This window comes from Peromyscus maniculatus, chromosome 7, assembly GCF_049852395.1.
Source record: "Peromyscus maniculatus bairdii isolate BWxNUB_F1_BW_parent chromosome 7, HU_Pman_BW_mat_3.1, whole genome shotgun sequence".
Taxonomy (NCBI): domain Eukaryota; kingdom Metazoa; phylum Chordata; class Mammalia; order Rodentia; family Cricetidae; genus Peromyscus; species Peromyscus maniculatus.
In genome coordinates, this window is record NC_134858.1 from 96,936,500 (window position 1) to 96,953,920 (window position 17,421).

Genomic DNA, 17,421 nt, shown 5'->3' on the forward strand with positions numbered 1-17,421 from the left:
ATGGAATGTGTATGTGTGCATGTACCTGTTTAGTTCTCTCCTTTCTCCTAAATAGGGACCTTTAACAACACAGCATTTATTTTGTGGGCAGTGCATTTTACCACTGACTTCTTATGAACTCCTCTTCTCCCTTAGGTACTGTACTGCTGTGGTCCTCCAGCCATAGACAATTTCTTTTTTATTTTCATGAAAGTAAAGCTTATCTCTCTTGCAATGTTTTCAGTTGGCCTGAGTCTATTCTTACCCTATCACAAGAAAAAGGGGCAGGTTTCTCTTGCTGTTCCTTTCTTCTTCTCCATTGTGGTGGTCACAAATGGCCTTTTATCTTTGCTATGTGACAGACATCTTCTAAAACTAGTGACTTACAGTGCCCTTTAATAGTGTCATGCTTGGACAGTAGATAGTCCTGTTAATATTGGTGATAAGTTGATGGTGAATCATTAGAGCTCTTCTTGTGGCAGTTGAGTGAATTTTTGTCTCAGTGATGGGAATGGATGGGCCTGCGTAGTTCGGCCTGGACTTGGCCACATGGCCGCAGCAGAGTGTAAACAGTGATCTAGACTACTTAAGAACTTTGCCCCGCTTTGGCCAGTTGTGGTGGTGCACACCTTTAATCTCAGCACGCAGGAGACATGGGCAGGTGGAACTCTGTGTGTTCCAGGCCAGCCAGAGCTGTTAATACTGTCTCAAAATCCTGTCTTGAAAAAAACAAAAAACTAAACAAACTTTTTTAAAGACCGAAACTGGAATGGCATTCTTTTCAGTAAATTCTGTGGATCAAAGCAAGACCCTAAGACCAGCCCAGATTCTCTACATTTTGATGGGAGAAACTACAAGTCATGGTGCAAAGATACAACAAAGCAAGGACAAGAAATAGCTGCAGTCCTCTTTATAAATAACCTCAACGTGTGCATACATGTATCTAAATCTGATGTGAGTGTCATGAAATTGCCCTGTGATCTTCTGAAGCTCAGGTAGCATCAATCCCTGTGTCTTTTAGTTCACCTACTACCTTTCTGACATTCAGTGTTGCTGAAAAGAGGACTATCTCCTTGCTTTGATTCATAACTTGGAGAAGAATATTATTTTTTCAATTAATTGATATTACTAGATGAGTTTATAATAGACATGAAATGTTGAAATACTTAAAAATGAATACGAAACAAAAACGTCCTTATTAACAAACATGAGAAGTCAGATTCTCAGAGCACCTGCCTGCTGTAGCTTGCTTGGGCAGACAGGAACAGCAGTGTTTCCTCCCAGCCCTAGAAACTCTGTGCAGACACTCGCAGAGAGTCCTGTCTCGGGGATTTGTAGCATTTGTTAAGAATTATTGGACTGGCTGGCCAGGACGTCTCTGTAGAATGTGTGGGGCTTAATTAGTAACTATCTTTACTTTAAATTTCAACTGAAGTTGTGAAACAAATAGAAAGCTCCCCTTAATACCATACTTAGCTTAAATATGAGGAGACAGAAATAGGGGAACATTGAGACTTAGATAAGGATGTCTAGTCTGTGTGGATTATAATTATTGTGTGTGGATTATAATAGATAGTAGCTGTTTTCAAACCTAAATTATTAAAATTTTATTTAGTTTTCCTTAGAATTTGTACATCTATGCTAATGAGATTGCATTACCACAATATTTATGAATGTCTGAAAATGATGTGCACTCCTGTTTCACATACCTCACTGTGTCAGACTCAGACATTTGAACTACAAATACTGTCCATGTTTACAGGTGCTGTGCAGCATCAATTCAATTATTCACAATCCTCGAGCTCCAGTAATTATTTATAAACAGAGCAAGGGAGGAGCCCAAAACTTCAATAAAGATATGGTTCAAGATTGTGGATTTGAACATCTCGTTCCTATAATAGAAATGTGGGCAGATGAACTGACATCCTTAAAGGTAAGTGGTTGAATATTCTTTACATGTTTTGAAAACGTTGAACCTGGCTTTTGTTGTTCTTTAACTATAAAGCTAACAATACTTTTCTAAAATTGGAGTATTGCTGCTTACATATTTTGTTCTGTTTTGTTTTTGAGACAGAGTCTCACTATGTAGTCCTGGCTGGACTGAAACTCTCTATATAGAGCAGGCTGGCTTTGAACTCACAGATACCCACCTGCTTCTGCCTCCTGAGTGCTGTAATTAAAGGCGTGCACAACTGTGCCCAGCCTTACAAATTGTCATCCTGTGAGTTTGTTGTTATTGTCAAGCTTGCCTCCTCTAAAGTTCCACCATAGAAAACTTTTATTAGACTTCCCTCGTTGAGAATCTGTAGTGGATCCTTGTTTGTGTGTCTCGGCTCATCCACATCCTGCCATCTCCCTCCTCCTCACACCTGTGCTCACACCTGTGCTGCACACTTCCTGACCGCGGCACGTGCTCAGATGCAGTGTCTCATCCTTATTTTCATCTTAACTGGGAATATTTTTCCTGTCTTCACATTTTATTTTTCTTTCTCAGAACTGAGTTTATTTCTGTGTTTGTCTAATTGCCGGGGAAGGTGACAGTCAACTAGCAACCAGGAAATTAAATGTATTCACATTTGATTTATAGATCATTGTATATTCTCTATTGTGTAACTTGAGTTTATTACATTTTTCTTGATTGGTTTATTGAGAAGTGATTTGCTATAAAGCTAATAGTATTGCATTTCTGTGCCTTTAAAACTTTAGATTTTTTTTTAATAACTAATATCATACAAAATCCTGCTATAGTTAATGGAGATAGGATTTATCGATAGTATTTGTCAGCATTTTGTCCTAATACCCAAAGAAACTTGTTAAGAGCAAGTGACCTTCTTGGGAACAAAAAGTCTTATTTGTTCCTATATGCCTCAAAGATCTTCATGATACATTAGTGCTCAATTAATATTTATTCAAATTATCCAGAATAATTATAGCCCCAGTCACCTAGAGGTGGGTTTTTTTTTGTTTATTTGTTTTGTTGTTAGTCTTTTTTAAAAAAATACTTTATTATTATTATGTATATTTCTTTTTTCTTTTTTTAGTTTCTCGAGACAGGGTTCCTCCGTGTAACCACTGTGGCTGTCCTGGAACTCATTTTGTAGACCAGGCTGGCCTTGAACTCACGGAGATCTGCCTGCCTCTGCCTCCTGAGAGCTGGGCTACCACCTAGTGTTTTTGGTCTTTTTGAGACAAGGTCTCTATTATGCAGCCCTGGCTGTCCTGAAACTCCCTGTGTAGACCAGGCTGTCCTCAAACTCACAGAGATCTGCCTGCCTCTACCTCCTGAGTGCTGGAGTTCAAGACATGCACCACCACACCTTTTTAAATTTATAAAATCATATCTGTATACAACTCATGAAAGAATCTTGGCAGTCAGCCTAACTTTTATTTCCCTTTTTCTTTAAGGTTCAGACAAAGCTACATAATATATAAGCATTTTTGATTGAATGACAGTGCTGGATTAATTAATATTTTATATGCCTGAATTTCTCTAGTTTGTTTCTCAGAAAAGAGTGAAATAGAGATGACTTGTGGAACGGTGGCATTTCCCACTCACTGCTTGGCAGAGAGTTCTCTCTGCAGAAGATAATAGTGCTAACCACTTTTCTCCTTCTCAGAGGAGTTAGACTAGAAACAGCCCTTGCCTTCCCAACAGAAGGGAAAGACTAGATGAGAAAGTGACAAAGGAAGAACCAAGTTCATCGACACGGTCATTTTTCTATGTGAGATAATAGGGAAAGTGTTACAAAAATGTGAACATAAAGTCAGACCAATTGAGAGACAAAAATATGACATTTTAAATAAATATGCAGTATATTGTCAGAAAAAAAAAGAATGTCATAAAGATGGACACCTGTGGTGAAGTACAAGCCAATGATATGGATGACTTGTACTCCAGGAGACAGCTGGTAGAAAGGAGATCACTGATTATAGCCCCCACAAAGGCTTAGCAAGAGGGCTGAGTTGTTGCTACTGTGTAGTTTTCTGAGTAGGAGGAGGCAAGAAATTAGAATATTGTAAGGACACTTGAGGCAATTGGCTAGAATTAGTTTCTTCTGCCATTAAAGTAGTTCATGGCCTTTCATAGTGTTTCTAATATTTACAATACAGATTCAGGAGCCATCTTAGAAAGTATGTGCAATCCTTTGATGCCTCTATGGAGAGTTCTTTATAATGTAGAACGTTCTAGTTGGGACAGACATCTCCCCAGTTAATATTTTTTCCCTTAGGTCTGATTCATGACTTAAAAGAGAACCATGCATTTGGGAGATAAATAGAAAAGAAATGTAGCAATTCATATTATAGAATCCTACATGTTTGCCTATTTATATTTTGAGACAGGCCTCATTATACAAGCCTGGCTGGCCTGGAACTCACATGTAGGCTGACCTTAAATTCACAGAAGTCTACCTGCTTCTGCCTCCCATTCTGGGATTAAAGGCATGTGCCACTAGGCCTGGTCTTATTATATGTTTTATTTTCAATTAGTATATAACCATACTCATGTGTGAGGGGTAGCATAGGTATTTCAACACATACAGTGAGTAGGGTCGGTGTTAAGAATATCAAAAATTCTTGGTCATTTAAAAATAGTTAATTTTTGTGAGCTTTAGTTACCCTACTATGGTATAGAACATCACAAATTATTTCTCTTATCCAACTGCACCCTGTGACTGTTACCCATCCTGTCCCATTCCTTTTTACTCAAACCCTTCTCAGGCTTTGGGAACCACTATGAGACTAACCTTAGAAACTCTGACCTATAAGTAAGAACGTGGTATTTATGTCTATTTTATTTCACTTAACATAATGTCTTTTAGTTCTGTAAATGATAGATGTCATTCTTTTTATGGTTGATATCCATTGTATACATGTGCATGTTTGTATGCACACATACATACACTATTTCCTTTTAGCCATTCATCTGTCGTTAGACACCTACATTGATCCCATATCTTGGCAATTCTGAATAGTGCTTCAGTAAACATGTGAGACCTGGCATTTTTTTTGACATATTATAGTTTCATTTTATTTGTATACATTCCCAGATGTAGGATTGTTAGGCTATGTGGCAGTTTTATCTTTAGTTTTTTGAGGAACCTCTATTACTGTTTTACATAATGGCTGTAAAACTTTCATTCCCATCAATAATAAATACAGGGGATTCTCAAAAGAAGTCAGTCACACATGGCCACTTACAAAATTTCATTTACATGAAATGCCAAGTGTAGGCAAATCCATAGCAGCAGGAAGTGGATTAGTAGTTATAGAGGCTGGAGGATAATAGAAAAGGACTTTGAGTGGGTGTGGGGTTTCTTTTTTTATTTTTAAAATGTTTTATGTGTATGAACATTTCCCCGCATATGTGTTTGTGCACCACATGTATGTCTGGTTCCTGTGGAGGTCAGAAGAGGGTGTCAGATCCTCTGGAACTGGAGTTATGAATGGTTGTAAACCATCATGTGGGTACTGGGAACTGAACCTGGCTCCTCTGAAGACCAACAAATGCTCTTACTACTGAGCCATCTCTTCAGCCCTGGGTGTGGGAGTTCTTCTTGGAAGGTGGATAGGTTCTGAAATTAGACAGTGGTGGTGTTTGTACCACTGTGAAAAGATGAAAACCATCAAACTATGTACTAGTAAAGGTGAATATTATGGTATGTAAATTTCATCTAAATGTGCTACAAAAATATTTAAAACCTAGGTTAAGGATATGCCTCAATGGTAAAGTATTTGCCTTGTATTTATGAGGGAAGGCCTGGGTTATCTCCAGCACTGATAAAAATAATTTTAAAAAACAATGTAACTACTTAGGTAACATTATTGCTTAAAGCATCTAGACTTGTTTTATATTGACAATGGTATTAAAATATACTGATAATGGTTATATAGCCATGTATTTTTAGACCACCTTGATTACTATGTTATTAGTGTTACAGTACAAATTATTTTATAAACAATAATGCATGTGCTTTCTTTTGTTGTAAAGGGTTTGTATAAGTCCTTAAAAACGCTGTCTGCAGAACTGGTACCTTGGCATAATTTAAAGAAACCGGATGAAAATGAAGGTGTCAAAGTAGAAGATCTGTTGTTTATGGTAGATACCATGCTGGAAGAGGTTGAAAATGAGAAGGAGGTAACACTGATACTTACATAACTGTTTCCATCTTAAAGGCTTATATTAAATATTTAATATTATTTCAAGTTGTGAGCTATCTTTTTCACCTTCTCCTTATAGAGCAGCAACATGCCAAACTTTCAAACTTTGCAAGCTATCGTTTCTCACTTCCAAAAGCTATTTGATGTGCAGTCTTTAAATGGAGTCTACCCCCGAATGAATGAAGTGTATACCAGGCTTGGAGAAATGAACAACGCTGTGAGAAACCTCCAGGAGCTCTTAGAATTAGGTGATGACCCTTGCCATTTTGGCACTGATTTAAGAACTGTTCCTAGTAAATTAACAAAAATTAGGTGTGGGTTTTGTTTGACTTGTTGTGACAGTGTTGCTTTGCTCTTACTGTAGCCAAAGCTGACCTTGAACTCCTGATCTTTGTCCTATACCTCCCAAGAGCTCAGGTTGCTGGTGTGTACCACCATACCCCACAAAAGTCCGTTTGATTAAAAAGCAAAACAGCAACAACAAAACCACAAAAAACAGGGGTAGGGATATAACCAAGTTGGCAGAGTACTTGCCTAGCATGCATGAACTCTGGGTTTGATTCTCAATACTGCATAAACAGGGCATGGTGGTGCACCTATAGAATCCTTGCACTCAGTAGATGGAGGCAGGAGGATTAGAAGTTCAAGGTCAGGGTCTGGAGAGATGGCCTAGTAGTTAAGAGCACTTGTTGTGAAATTTTTAGGACTGGAGTTCATGTCCCAGCACCCCTCTAACAAGCCAGACATCTCCCAAATCCCTGTAACTCCACACAGAGTTACAGAATCTAACTCCCTCTTCTGGTTTCCGTATGTGCAAAAGTACTCGCACACACATACATACATACATACATACATGCATATACTCATCCATACACATGTGCGAATCTTTTTTTTTTTTTTTTCCAAACAGGGTTTTTCTATGTAACCGTCCTGGCTGTCCTGAATTTCTATGTAGACCAGGATAGCTTCAAACTCAGAGATCCACCTGCCTTTTACCTCCCAAATACCGGGATTAAAAGTGTGTGCCATCACTGTCTAGCAAATCTTTTTCTAAAAGTTTAAGACCCTGGCTTAAAACAACAAACCCCAGGGTTGGGAAATGACTCAGTGGTTAAGAACACATTCTTTGCAATCATGAGTACCAGACTTATGATTCCAAGCCAGACATTCCACAAACACCTGTTACTCCAGCTCTGAGGAGAATGGAGACAGAATTGTTTAGGCCCACTGGCTTCCAGCCTAGCTAAGAAAGATTCCAGCCTAGCTAAGAAAATGTGAACTCCAGGCTCAAGGAGTTAGTGTGTATTAAAGAAATAGTCAAAGGGTGATAGAGGTGAATACCCACTGCTTTCTTCTGGCCTCTGCCTTTTCAGAGGTACACACAACCATATAAACGTGTGTAAACAAAAAAAAAAAAAAAAATCTTAATTCCTTTCTCCCACCAAAAATAGAATTAGTAACTGAAGTAGGAAATGTTAAATGAGTATAATGATTTTGGAAAGTCTTTTTTTTTTTTTTAATATGTTTTCATTTCTCTTTTGCAGACAGTTCATCCTCATTGTGTGTGGTGGTCAGCACAGTTGGAAAATTGTGTAAGATAATTAATGAGGATGTGAATAAGCAGATTAAACAAGTATTAGGACCTGAAGACCTACAAAGGTATTTGTTAGAAATGTATCCAATATGCTTGAAGTGGTGAAAAGTAAAGACTTTCAAAGCTTTACAAATTACTTATCAGGAGTGATAATTTTTTTTTTTTTTTTTTTTTTTGAGACAGGGTCTAGGTGTCCTGAAACTCTATATAGACCAGGGTGGCCTTGAACACAGAGATCTGCCTGACTGCTGGGATCAAAAGTGTGTGCCACTATGCCTTCTAAAAATAACTTTATAACCGTAAAGAGTCATCCACTCTTGGAGATAAAGAAAATGTCACATGTACTCAAGATAAAAATTGTTAGGGCCTATAAACTCACATAGGGCAGTTGAGAACTCTAGCAGAAACTCACTCCCAGGGGAGGTTATATGTAGAGAAATTTAAATCTTTATAATCAATTCTTGAGTTGGATTATAACTTATAATCTGTTTCTGGGACACTACAAAAACTACTGAGTAATTAGTAATCAATTTTTTTGTTTAGATATAAATATTAAGGATTTTTAAAAGACTGGGCACCATTAATATAAAATGTAATATTTAAAAAAATATATATTATGGGGCTAAGGTAGATATAGAGCTCAGTGATAGAGATTGTGTTTACCGTGCATGAAACTCTGGCTCTCTCTCCAATAACTCCTACTCCAAAATAACCCCCCTGAGACATTGTAGCTTTCAGCAACTTTCAGCAACTAATTTGATACTGCAAAATATAGGGAAACACACACACACATATCATCATCATCATCACCACCACCACCACCACCATCCATATAATTCTGAAATTTTCCCTGGAAGAACCTTTATATAATCTGGCAGTTGAGTCTTTTCATATTTTTTTTTAAGATTTATTTATTGTGTATACAGTTATACAGTGTTCTACCTGCATGTCAGAAGAGGATATCAGATCTCATTATAGATGGTTGTGAGCCACCATGTGGTTGCTGGAAATTGAACTCAGGACCTCTTGAAGAACAGCCAGTGCTCTTAGCATCTGAGATCTCTCTCCAGCCCGAGTCTTTTTGTATTTAATGCTTTTCACTATTGATCTTTCCCCTCCTTTCCACTGTTTTACTGACCACTGGTATTTAATGTTTAGTAGCATACTGGGTAGAGAAGCCTATTTTTAGCAAATGTTCTAAAGATGCTTTTTAAAAAAAAAATAGGAAAATGGTATTAGATGAATTAAGATCTTAAAAAGAAAGGATTACTGTAATTGAACATTAAGTTTATATTCAATTTAACAGGACCGTTTCTTCCACTTTGAAAATGTTCTGTCTGCAGCTACCTGTTAACAATCAAATGCAAAAAAACCTAAATTGGAAACTTTTGTAAACTGTGTCTTTTTTTTAAATAGCATTATCAACAAATTAGAAGAACATGAGGAGTTTTTTCCAGCATTTCAAGCTTTTACTAATGATCTTCTTGAAATCTTAGGTAAGACCTGTTGATGGGGGCTAAATTTTTCATCTTAAGATGTCAATGGGTATGACAGAAGGGTGTTCATTAGATAATGGGTTTATGTTTACCTTAGGTGTTTGGTGGAAGTGTCTAGAAAGTTTTAACTGCTTTGCAGGAAAAGTTGGTTAGGATTAATTCACAGAATAGAAAAAGATATCCTATAAAGAGTTAGGAACTATCCTTTTCCTTTCTTATTAAATATTTTATTTATGTGTATGACTATTTGCCTGCATGTATGTATGGACAGCTGCCTGTGGAGGCCAGAAGAGGTGGCCAGATCTCCTGGAACTAGAGTTACAGATAGTTAATTCTTGTTGGTGCTGGGCACTGAACCCAGGTCCTCTTACAAGTTACAGCAAATGCTTTTAACTGCTGAGTCATCTCTCTCTAGCCCTGTGAGTCTATCTTGTTTTGGGACTTTCTCATGAGAAATGGCATTATTCTGTGAGACTCGTGGCTCTGTCATTGTTTATAAACAATGGCCAAGCAAAATAAGCTAGGAAAATGCAGACCCTGCCACTTGGAACCTGTTAGTAGGGATGGTATCTGGATAAGGGAAGGTATTTGCTTCCTCAGTGAGCAGGAGCTTTAGAAAGTGAATTCTGGCTTAGGATCACTGAAATCTGATACCTTAGAAGAAAAATCAAACTCAGGAAGAAGCCGCTGAAGAACCTGAACTGCTTTGTCTGAAGATGCAGACCTGGATCAGCCGCGTCCCTATGCTTTGTTCTGGAGTGCCACACACCTCTAACTGAACAGATCTCCCAAAAGAAGGCCTGAGAGCACTCCACTCTGAAACTAAATCAAGAAGGAACGCTGTGTTCCTTCAGAAGAAATCAATTCCCAAATCCTCAGGTGGAGGGTGCATGTTGGGGCCCATGTTGGCTTACTCACATAGCTGTGCAGATTTAAGAGGTACCAAGAGATCATAAACACGGCCAACTGGATGCATTACCAAGACTGTGCTGCTGATAAAATGAGTGCCAGAGTTGAGGGGACATGGCAGATCCCTACGAAACACTGGTGCAAAGGAGGCACTGGTCATCTGCTGTGCTTGGAGAAGACTCATGTGCACGAGAGCACTTACTGCTATTGCTGCCCTAGGGTTTGAATTCTACATGTATAGACTTCCTTATTTTTATGAACTTTGAATAGAGAAAAGTCACTCTTTATAACTCTTTGTCTCTTACAGAAATTGATGACTTGGATGCCATTGTACCTGCAGTAAGGAAATTAAAAGTACTTTCATACTGAAAACAAATCAAATCCTTTTTACTGTGTAAATTGTATTCTTAACATTTTAAGTATTTGAAAGGACTGATCCTGAAACAAGATTCTAAAATGCATCAGCTCTCAGAATTCATCCTTACCATTCGGTCATTATCAATACCTATAATTTTCATTTTTTGATTACTTAATAGAAAGTAACTGTTAAGTTATTAAATTAGTAGATTACCTTTAGATCCCTTAATCATTTCCTAAGCAATGCTTGAATGTTTTAAAATGTAATGGTTATTTTAAGGAGAGATTGTATATAACAAAAGAGACTCAGGGAGAGATTGCAAATTATAGAACATTGCACTTAAGTTCAAGGTTTAATTGCTTTCTAAGCCCAATCAATAGGAAGCCACTGCTTTCCAGGCGAATATTAATGGACATATTCTATTAAGATACCTTTCAAAGCAGAAAGAAAAGATGCTGTCTTTGTATTAAGATAGGAAGTTAATCATGAGGTGAAATAGATGATTAGGTAGACATCTTTTAGAGAAAATGTATCTTTATTTGCAATACTGATGTAATGTACTTTTATGAATAAATAAAATCACAAATAAAATTTTTGTAAAGAATTTCCAAATGGAAGTGTTCTTAGTGACTTACTTGTATTGCTCATAAATAATGAGTCATATTATCTTCCTAGGCTGAGACTTCCTTGGGCCATGGATTCCTCCTTACTGCATTTTACATAAGAGTCCTATTCTTACTGCTTTCTGCTTATTCTCTATCTCTATATTCAGTATGGTGGGGAGCAGTGTTCTGTATGACATCCATGAACACAAGCTACTCTAGGCTACCCTGTGTCCTCCTTTAAAAATGCCATTCTTACTGGTTGATATGACTTATTATTTCTAGGAAACAGCATGGGAGTATGGAGAGTGCCAAAAAACAGGTATCCAGATCCCTTTGATGACATAAAACAATACCTTAGGTTCTTTCTTACTTTAGAATTCTTTGCTTTGTTAACCTGTTGTTAAATTTCTAAATCCTAACCCAGTGGTTCTCAATCTTCCTAATGCTGCGACTCTAATACCGTTCCTCATGTTGTGGTGATCCCCAACCATAAAATTATTTTCATTGCTACTTCACAACTGTAATTTTGCTACTGTTATGAACCATAATGCAATTATCTGTGTTTGTTGATGGTCTTAGGCAACCCCATGAAAGGGTTGTTTAACCCCCAAAGGGGTCGTGACTCACAGATTGAGAAACCACTGTAACTAACACATAATCAATCTATAGAATGTTTTGGTAGATTTGTTAGAAAAAGCATTTGGTTATTTATTCTGAATTAATAAAATTACTCTTAAGAAATTTCTGTGAGGAGGTTTGGAAGTCTTTTTAAAAAATTTTAAAGGATTTACTTATTTTTTTAAGTGTGTGTGTGTGTGTGTGTGTGTGTGTGTGTGTGTGCGCACGTGCACATGCATGTGTTGAGTGCAGGTGCCCTTGGAATCCATAAAGGGGTGCTGGATGCCCTGGAGCTGGAGTTACCCGCAGTTGTGAACAGCTCAATGTGAGTACTCGGAACTGAACTCTGGTCTGAACTATCTTTCTAGCCCGAAGGCTGGAAGTCTTGACAATGTGTGTAATGTGTATGTGTGCATGCACATGTTTGAGATGGGTTGTCCTGTATTCCAGGTTGGCTTTGCACCCACTATAGCCAAGGCTAACTTTGAACTCCCGAACCTCTTTCATTCATAGCATTCCCAAGTCCTAATGTTATAAGCTTGTGCCACCATACCTGGCCTTAACAATATTTGGGACTAAAAGAAGACTTTTAATCATAACTTTTAATTATAAGTTTATAACGGGGCTAGAGAGATGGCTCAGCAGTTAAGAGTACTTATTCTTGCAGAGGATCCTAGTTTGGTGCCCAGCACCCATGTTGGGTGACTCACAACTGCCTGTACCTCTAGCTCTAAGGGGGTCCAGTGCCTCCTGCCTCAGGCCTCCATGGGCACCTGTACTCATAAAAAATTTAAAAGATTATTAATCTAAATTGTGGTGGCTAGTTTTAATCTCACAGTTAACTTTTGGTTTAAAACAGAAGTTTTTAAATCCTTTTCCAGAGGACAGGGGGGTTTTGGAGGCGACTTGAGGGCCATTAAGGACAGTCATACTAATGCAAATAGTTTTAGACCCTTGTTGTCATGTCTACCTTTATTCAATTTTAATTGTTTAAAACTATAGAAGTACTACAGTGATTTCTGGTTTATATACAGAGCTATCTAAATATAAGTATTCAAAACATACTTGTTTGGAGACAGTTTTGATGTATAATTAACATAAGAACTATGCGTGAAGTCTACAATTTGGTAAATCCTGGTGCATCCCGATGTTTGCAGTGCTGCGGTGGTTTGAATGAGAACATCCACCATAGGCCTAGGATTTGAACACTTGATCCCTGGTTGGTGTCACTGTTTCGGGAGGTTGGGGAACCTCTGGGAGGTGGAGCCTTCCTGGAGGAAGTGCATCACTGGCAGCTTTGAGTATTTCTAATCTTGCTCCTTTCCTGTCCGTTCTCTCTGCTTGTGCTTGCATTTTATGATGTGAACTCACAACATCCTGCCTGTTGACACCATGACTGCTGCTGGCTGCCGTGCTTCCCCAGACAGGGCTTCTCTGTGTAGCTTTGGTGCCTGTCCTGGATCTCGCTCTGTGGACCAGGCTGGCCTCGAACTCACAGAGATCTGCCTGCCTCTGCCTCCTGAGTGCTGGGATTAAAGGTATGTGCCACCACTGCCCGCCTTGAGCTCATTTTCTAAGTACATATAAATAGAATTGATAAATTATCTTAATATCCCTCTTTATTGCTATTCATGTTCACTGTCTTGACCGTGATTTTGTTCTTTTTTTGTTTTCATTTATTATTGTTGTTTTGTTTTGTTTGAGACAGGAACTCACTAGGTGGTCCTGACTGACTTGTAACTCAGATCTACCAGCATCTGTCTCTTGAGTGCTGGAATTAAAGACATGCACTACCATGCCTGGCTCTGTTCATTTTTAAATTACACTTTTTAGTGTGTTACGTATGTGTGTGCACACACATGTACCACAGTATGCACATGGAGGTCGGAGGACAGCTTGCTGTCAGTTCTCGTTCCACCTCGTGGGTCTGGGTACCGAACTCAGCCATTACCACCTGAGCCATCTCGACAGCCTGATTTTTATCTTAATAGCAACTAATTACTTTATTGTACTAACTTTTAAAATATGTATAAATTATACTATCAAGTGTAATTAAATGGTTGTAAAGTCAACACCCATGTAACAACCAAGAAATAGAGCAGGTGGATGGCTATCTCACACTTCCTAAGATCCTAGAGGTCACTGTCATCCTGACTTTGTTGTTGTTTTGTTTTTTTTTGAGACAGGGTTTCTCTTGTAGCTTTGCGCCTTTCCTGGAACTCACTCTGTAGACCAGGCTGGCCTTGAACTCACAGAGATCTGCCTGGCTCTGCCTCCTGAGTGCTGGGATTAAAGGCATGCGCCAGCCACCACCACCCGGCCTGACTTTTTTTTTTTAATAATTGATTTATTTTTATGTGCAACAGTGTTTTGCCTGTGTGTGTCTGTGTGAGGGTCTCCTGGAACTGGAGTTACAGACTTTTGTGAGCTGCCATGTGGGTGCTGGGAATTGAACCTGGGTCCTCTGCAAGAGCAGTCAGTGCTCTTAACTACTGAGCCACCTCTCCAGCCCCCATCCTGACTTTTATGTCATTCACTTCCTTATTTTTTTTTTTTTTAAAGAATTGGGAGATTTTCATGAGCATGCCTGAACCAATATATTTGCCTCTTTTTATAAAAATGTAGCTATAGCATCCATGCTATTATTCAGTGTTCCTTTTGTTCAATGTTATGATTGTGCTGGGCATCCATGTACATTAGGTCTAGGCCATTTGTTGACATTGCTATAGCGTATTCACCTTTCTGCTGTGCTGGGGATTGGCACTGGAGTGGTTTCTAGGTCTTGGCTATAGTGAACTGTGCTGCTGTCAGCACGTGTCTTTATACACACGTGCAAGTTTTCTAGCATGTCTATCCCCAACCAAAAATGCTGGATCTCAGTGGCAATTGCTTCTGTGTACATAGGGAAAAAAAAATCAGTATCTACCCTGAACTCTATACAGCTCCAAATTAGGGCCGCATGCTTTCTTGTTCTCAGTATAAAGAGGGGAAGTCCCTGAACTGGGTTAATTAATCAGTGAGATACACTCAGCTTATTTATTTATTTATTTATTTATTTATTTATTTATTTATTTATTTATTTATTTATTTTTTGTTTTTCAAGACAGGGTTTCTCTGTGCAGCTTTGCGCCTTTCCTGGAACTCACTTGGCAGCCCAGGCTGACCTCGAACTCACAGAGATCCGCCTGGCTCTGCCTCCCAAGTGCTGGGATTAAAGGCGTGCGCCACCACCGCCCGGCTACACTCAGTTGAAAAGGAGGGGGATATATGTCATCTACTTTAAAAGCTAATGGTAAGGCAAAGGCATGCAGACTCAGAGGAAGGCCTCGTCCCTTTACCATAAAGGAATGTGCTATTCATCCTAGGCCCAGGCCCTACGCTGCTGCTTTCATGTCATCAGTTTCTGAGTGTTGGAGTGGGAGAGTGGTTCAGGAACTTCCTGTGAGCACTGAGTGAATGGTTTAAGTTTTAAAATTCCCTTCAAAAATACTTGAGACAAACCAAGTACTATACTGTATGGTACCCAACCCTTTGACTCACCCTGATTGTTCTGAGGAGGGAAGGGATGTTGGCAGTGGAGGGCCTCCTCACCTTCTTCCACAGCTCTTGTGTACTGTGTTGGACTTGGTGGCTGCAATGACCCATGGCCAGGCTGAAGAAGAGCACAGAAGTTCCCAGTGGACATATGGCCTGGGGCTAATTGAAAAATGGGGCTCAAGGAATCCTGAAGATCAGCAGGAGAGGCATCTGGGATGGCTCTCTTCTGACCACTGGTACCTGGTAACCCAGAACCAAATGTCATGTGGTATGGAACTCTGGGTATCTGGGGGAGATTCTCATGCTGGCATCTATCCCACTCTGATGTCATAGACCTTGCCATTATCAGTACAAAGTAAGTGATGTTGAGGCTTAACATGCTTTCCTACTCAAAGTCTCCTTCCTCAGCAGGGTGCCGTCTAATCCTCTTGGCACAGTGTCCAGCACTCTGAAGTGCCTGGTGCATCTCAAACCTCTGAAGCTTTCCTTGCTATCAGCTGTGCATCACAGGAGTCGCTGCCTTCTTGAGGACCTCTTACACCTTGCATAGCAGCAGCTCATTCACTGACCATTCCAGCAATTCCCTTCTATCTATTTCTTCTCATATTCTGTCTGCCTCTCAGGTAGCTCACTGTGTCCCAAGCTGTCTACAAAATCTTGACAACCTCAGTCCAGGATGGTTTTTATCAGGTGAACCAGTTGACGACAGGCTTTCTTTAGTTCACTATTTGATGCTATGGCTTCAATATCCTGCAAATGGGAAGAGTTTAGTTCATCCTCAGGAACCTCAGCCATGGTCAAGAATCAAACCATTTATTCTCCAAGTGGGCTGGCAATAGCACCCACCAGCTTATGTGTGTGTTACCCTGCTGTTGAGTCTTCTACCTGACCAAAAGCAGCTCCAGCCAATGCCACTGAACTAACTTTACAGCTTGCTGTCACTCAGCAGAGGTAAGCAATCCAGCCTAACTAGTCATCTATTCCTCCTGAAACTACCAACAGAACTATAGACAACCCCAAAAGAGAGAGCCAGGAGCAGGAAAGTACCCACATCCTAAGAAAATGGGTGAGTAGCCTTGCCTCACAGTAAAAGTCTTTGCTTAGAAATTGGAATCGTACATGTATAAATGAAATGGTCACAGGTCTCACATATTCAGTCAGCCACTAGAAGCCTGCCTGTCCAAGCTGACACAGTTCCTCAGCTCTCCACAGTCCCAGGCCTCTGCACTTAGCTGCCTGATTTGGTTTCCAGCCTAGCTGATGTCAAACGAGAACCTGAGATGTCTGTCTATCCTTCTGTGTATCCTTGTTGGTTGGAAAGTGGTAACTGTTCTAGGAAGCAGTTTCCTTTCTACTAGACCTGTGAAAAATCTCTAGGGAATTTTGGAAGTACCTTCCAATTCTTCATCTTTCCACAAGGCTTGAACAACATGAGGGCAAACATTGCTAGAAGAGCCACCTTCTCAGAATGAGGCCCTCCAGGGGTTCCATGGTATCTATAAGCAGATGGAATGGAAAGAAAAGAATGTTCCTATCCACTTGGTACCCAGCTTCATTCTCTTGAGAGTTCTTGGTCTACTGACTTGTACTGAATGTGCCTCACTCTGATCAGCATTCTCATCTCTGTGTGGTCCTGACTGCTTGGAGGCCATGACTTGGTCCTGTGGGGTCATGTACATATGGCCAGAGTGCTCTGGGAGGATCCCATCAGAAGCAGCCTCTGCTGAGTCCATGTCCGGAATGAAAGGCCATGATGTGCTTATTTTTTGCAAGGCGACTTCTTGTGGGTTGTACGTCACAGATGTATGTTTGGATGCTTAACAGGGGTGGAAACTCCTCCATGACCAGCACTCAAGCCTGAGCTCTATAAGAGCTCCCTTGGCTCTGCCTTCCCTCACTTAGAAATTATCTTTTCAATTTTGATTTCATTTTTCAATTGCCGAGAGCTACAGGTGATTTAAAAATATTTGTATTCAGCAATCTTGCTAAAAACATTCTGGTCAGTTCTAGAATTCTAGACCTTTGGATTATTTTAGATTTTACATGCATGATATCCTCTGCACTTGTATGCTGATTTTCTAGACTATATGTGTATATATGTATATATATACATATATGTATACACACACACACATACACACACACACACACACACACACACACACA

At 39.5% G+C, this 17,421-nt stretch overlaps 2 protein-coding genes across 13 annotated transcripts in view; one reads left to right on the forward strand and one right to left on the reverse strand.

Annotated features, from left to right (window-relative positions):
• LOC102906586 (fas apoptotic inhibitory molecule 1) overlaps positions 1-15,505 on the reverse strand; it is a 79,451-nt gene extending 63,946 nt beyond the window's left edge. Inside the window, exon 1 of the mRNA XM_042281479.2 lies at positions 15,259-15,505. Within this exon, the coding sequence (XP_042137413.1) occupies positions 15,259-15,363 (105 nt within the window). The 5' untranslated portion in view covers positions 15,364-15,505. The remainder of the gene's footprint in view (positions 1-15,258) is intronic.
• Positions 1-17,421, forward strand: part of Cep70 (centrosomal protein 70) — an 85,124-nt gene that overhangs the window by 52,161 nt on the left and 15,542 nt on the right. For 7 of the 12 annotated variants that reach the window (XM_076576886.1, XM_076576888.1, XM_076576887.1 and 4 more), the window contains 6 exons: positions 1,742-1,912; positions 5,969-6,115; positions 6,218-6,386; positions 7,683-7,797; positions 9,149-9,228; positions 10,445-10,598. In XM_076576886.1, coding sequence (XP_076433001.1) covers positions 1,742-1,912; positions 5,969-6,115; positions 6,218-6,386; positions 7,683-7,797; positions 9,149-9,228; positions 10,445-10,506 — 744 coding nt within the window. In that variant the 3' untranslated portion in view covers positions 10,507-10,598. Of the gene's footprint in view, positions 1-1,741; positions 1,913-5,968; positions 6,116-6,217; positions 6,387-7,682; positions 7,798-9,148; positions 9,229-9,863; positions 10,599-11,382; positions 11,836-17,421 lie in introns of those variants that run through there. The other 5 variants (XR_013052899.1, XM_076576889.1, XM_042281476.2 and 2 more) reach the window with 3 other exon arrangements.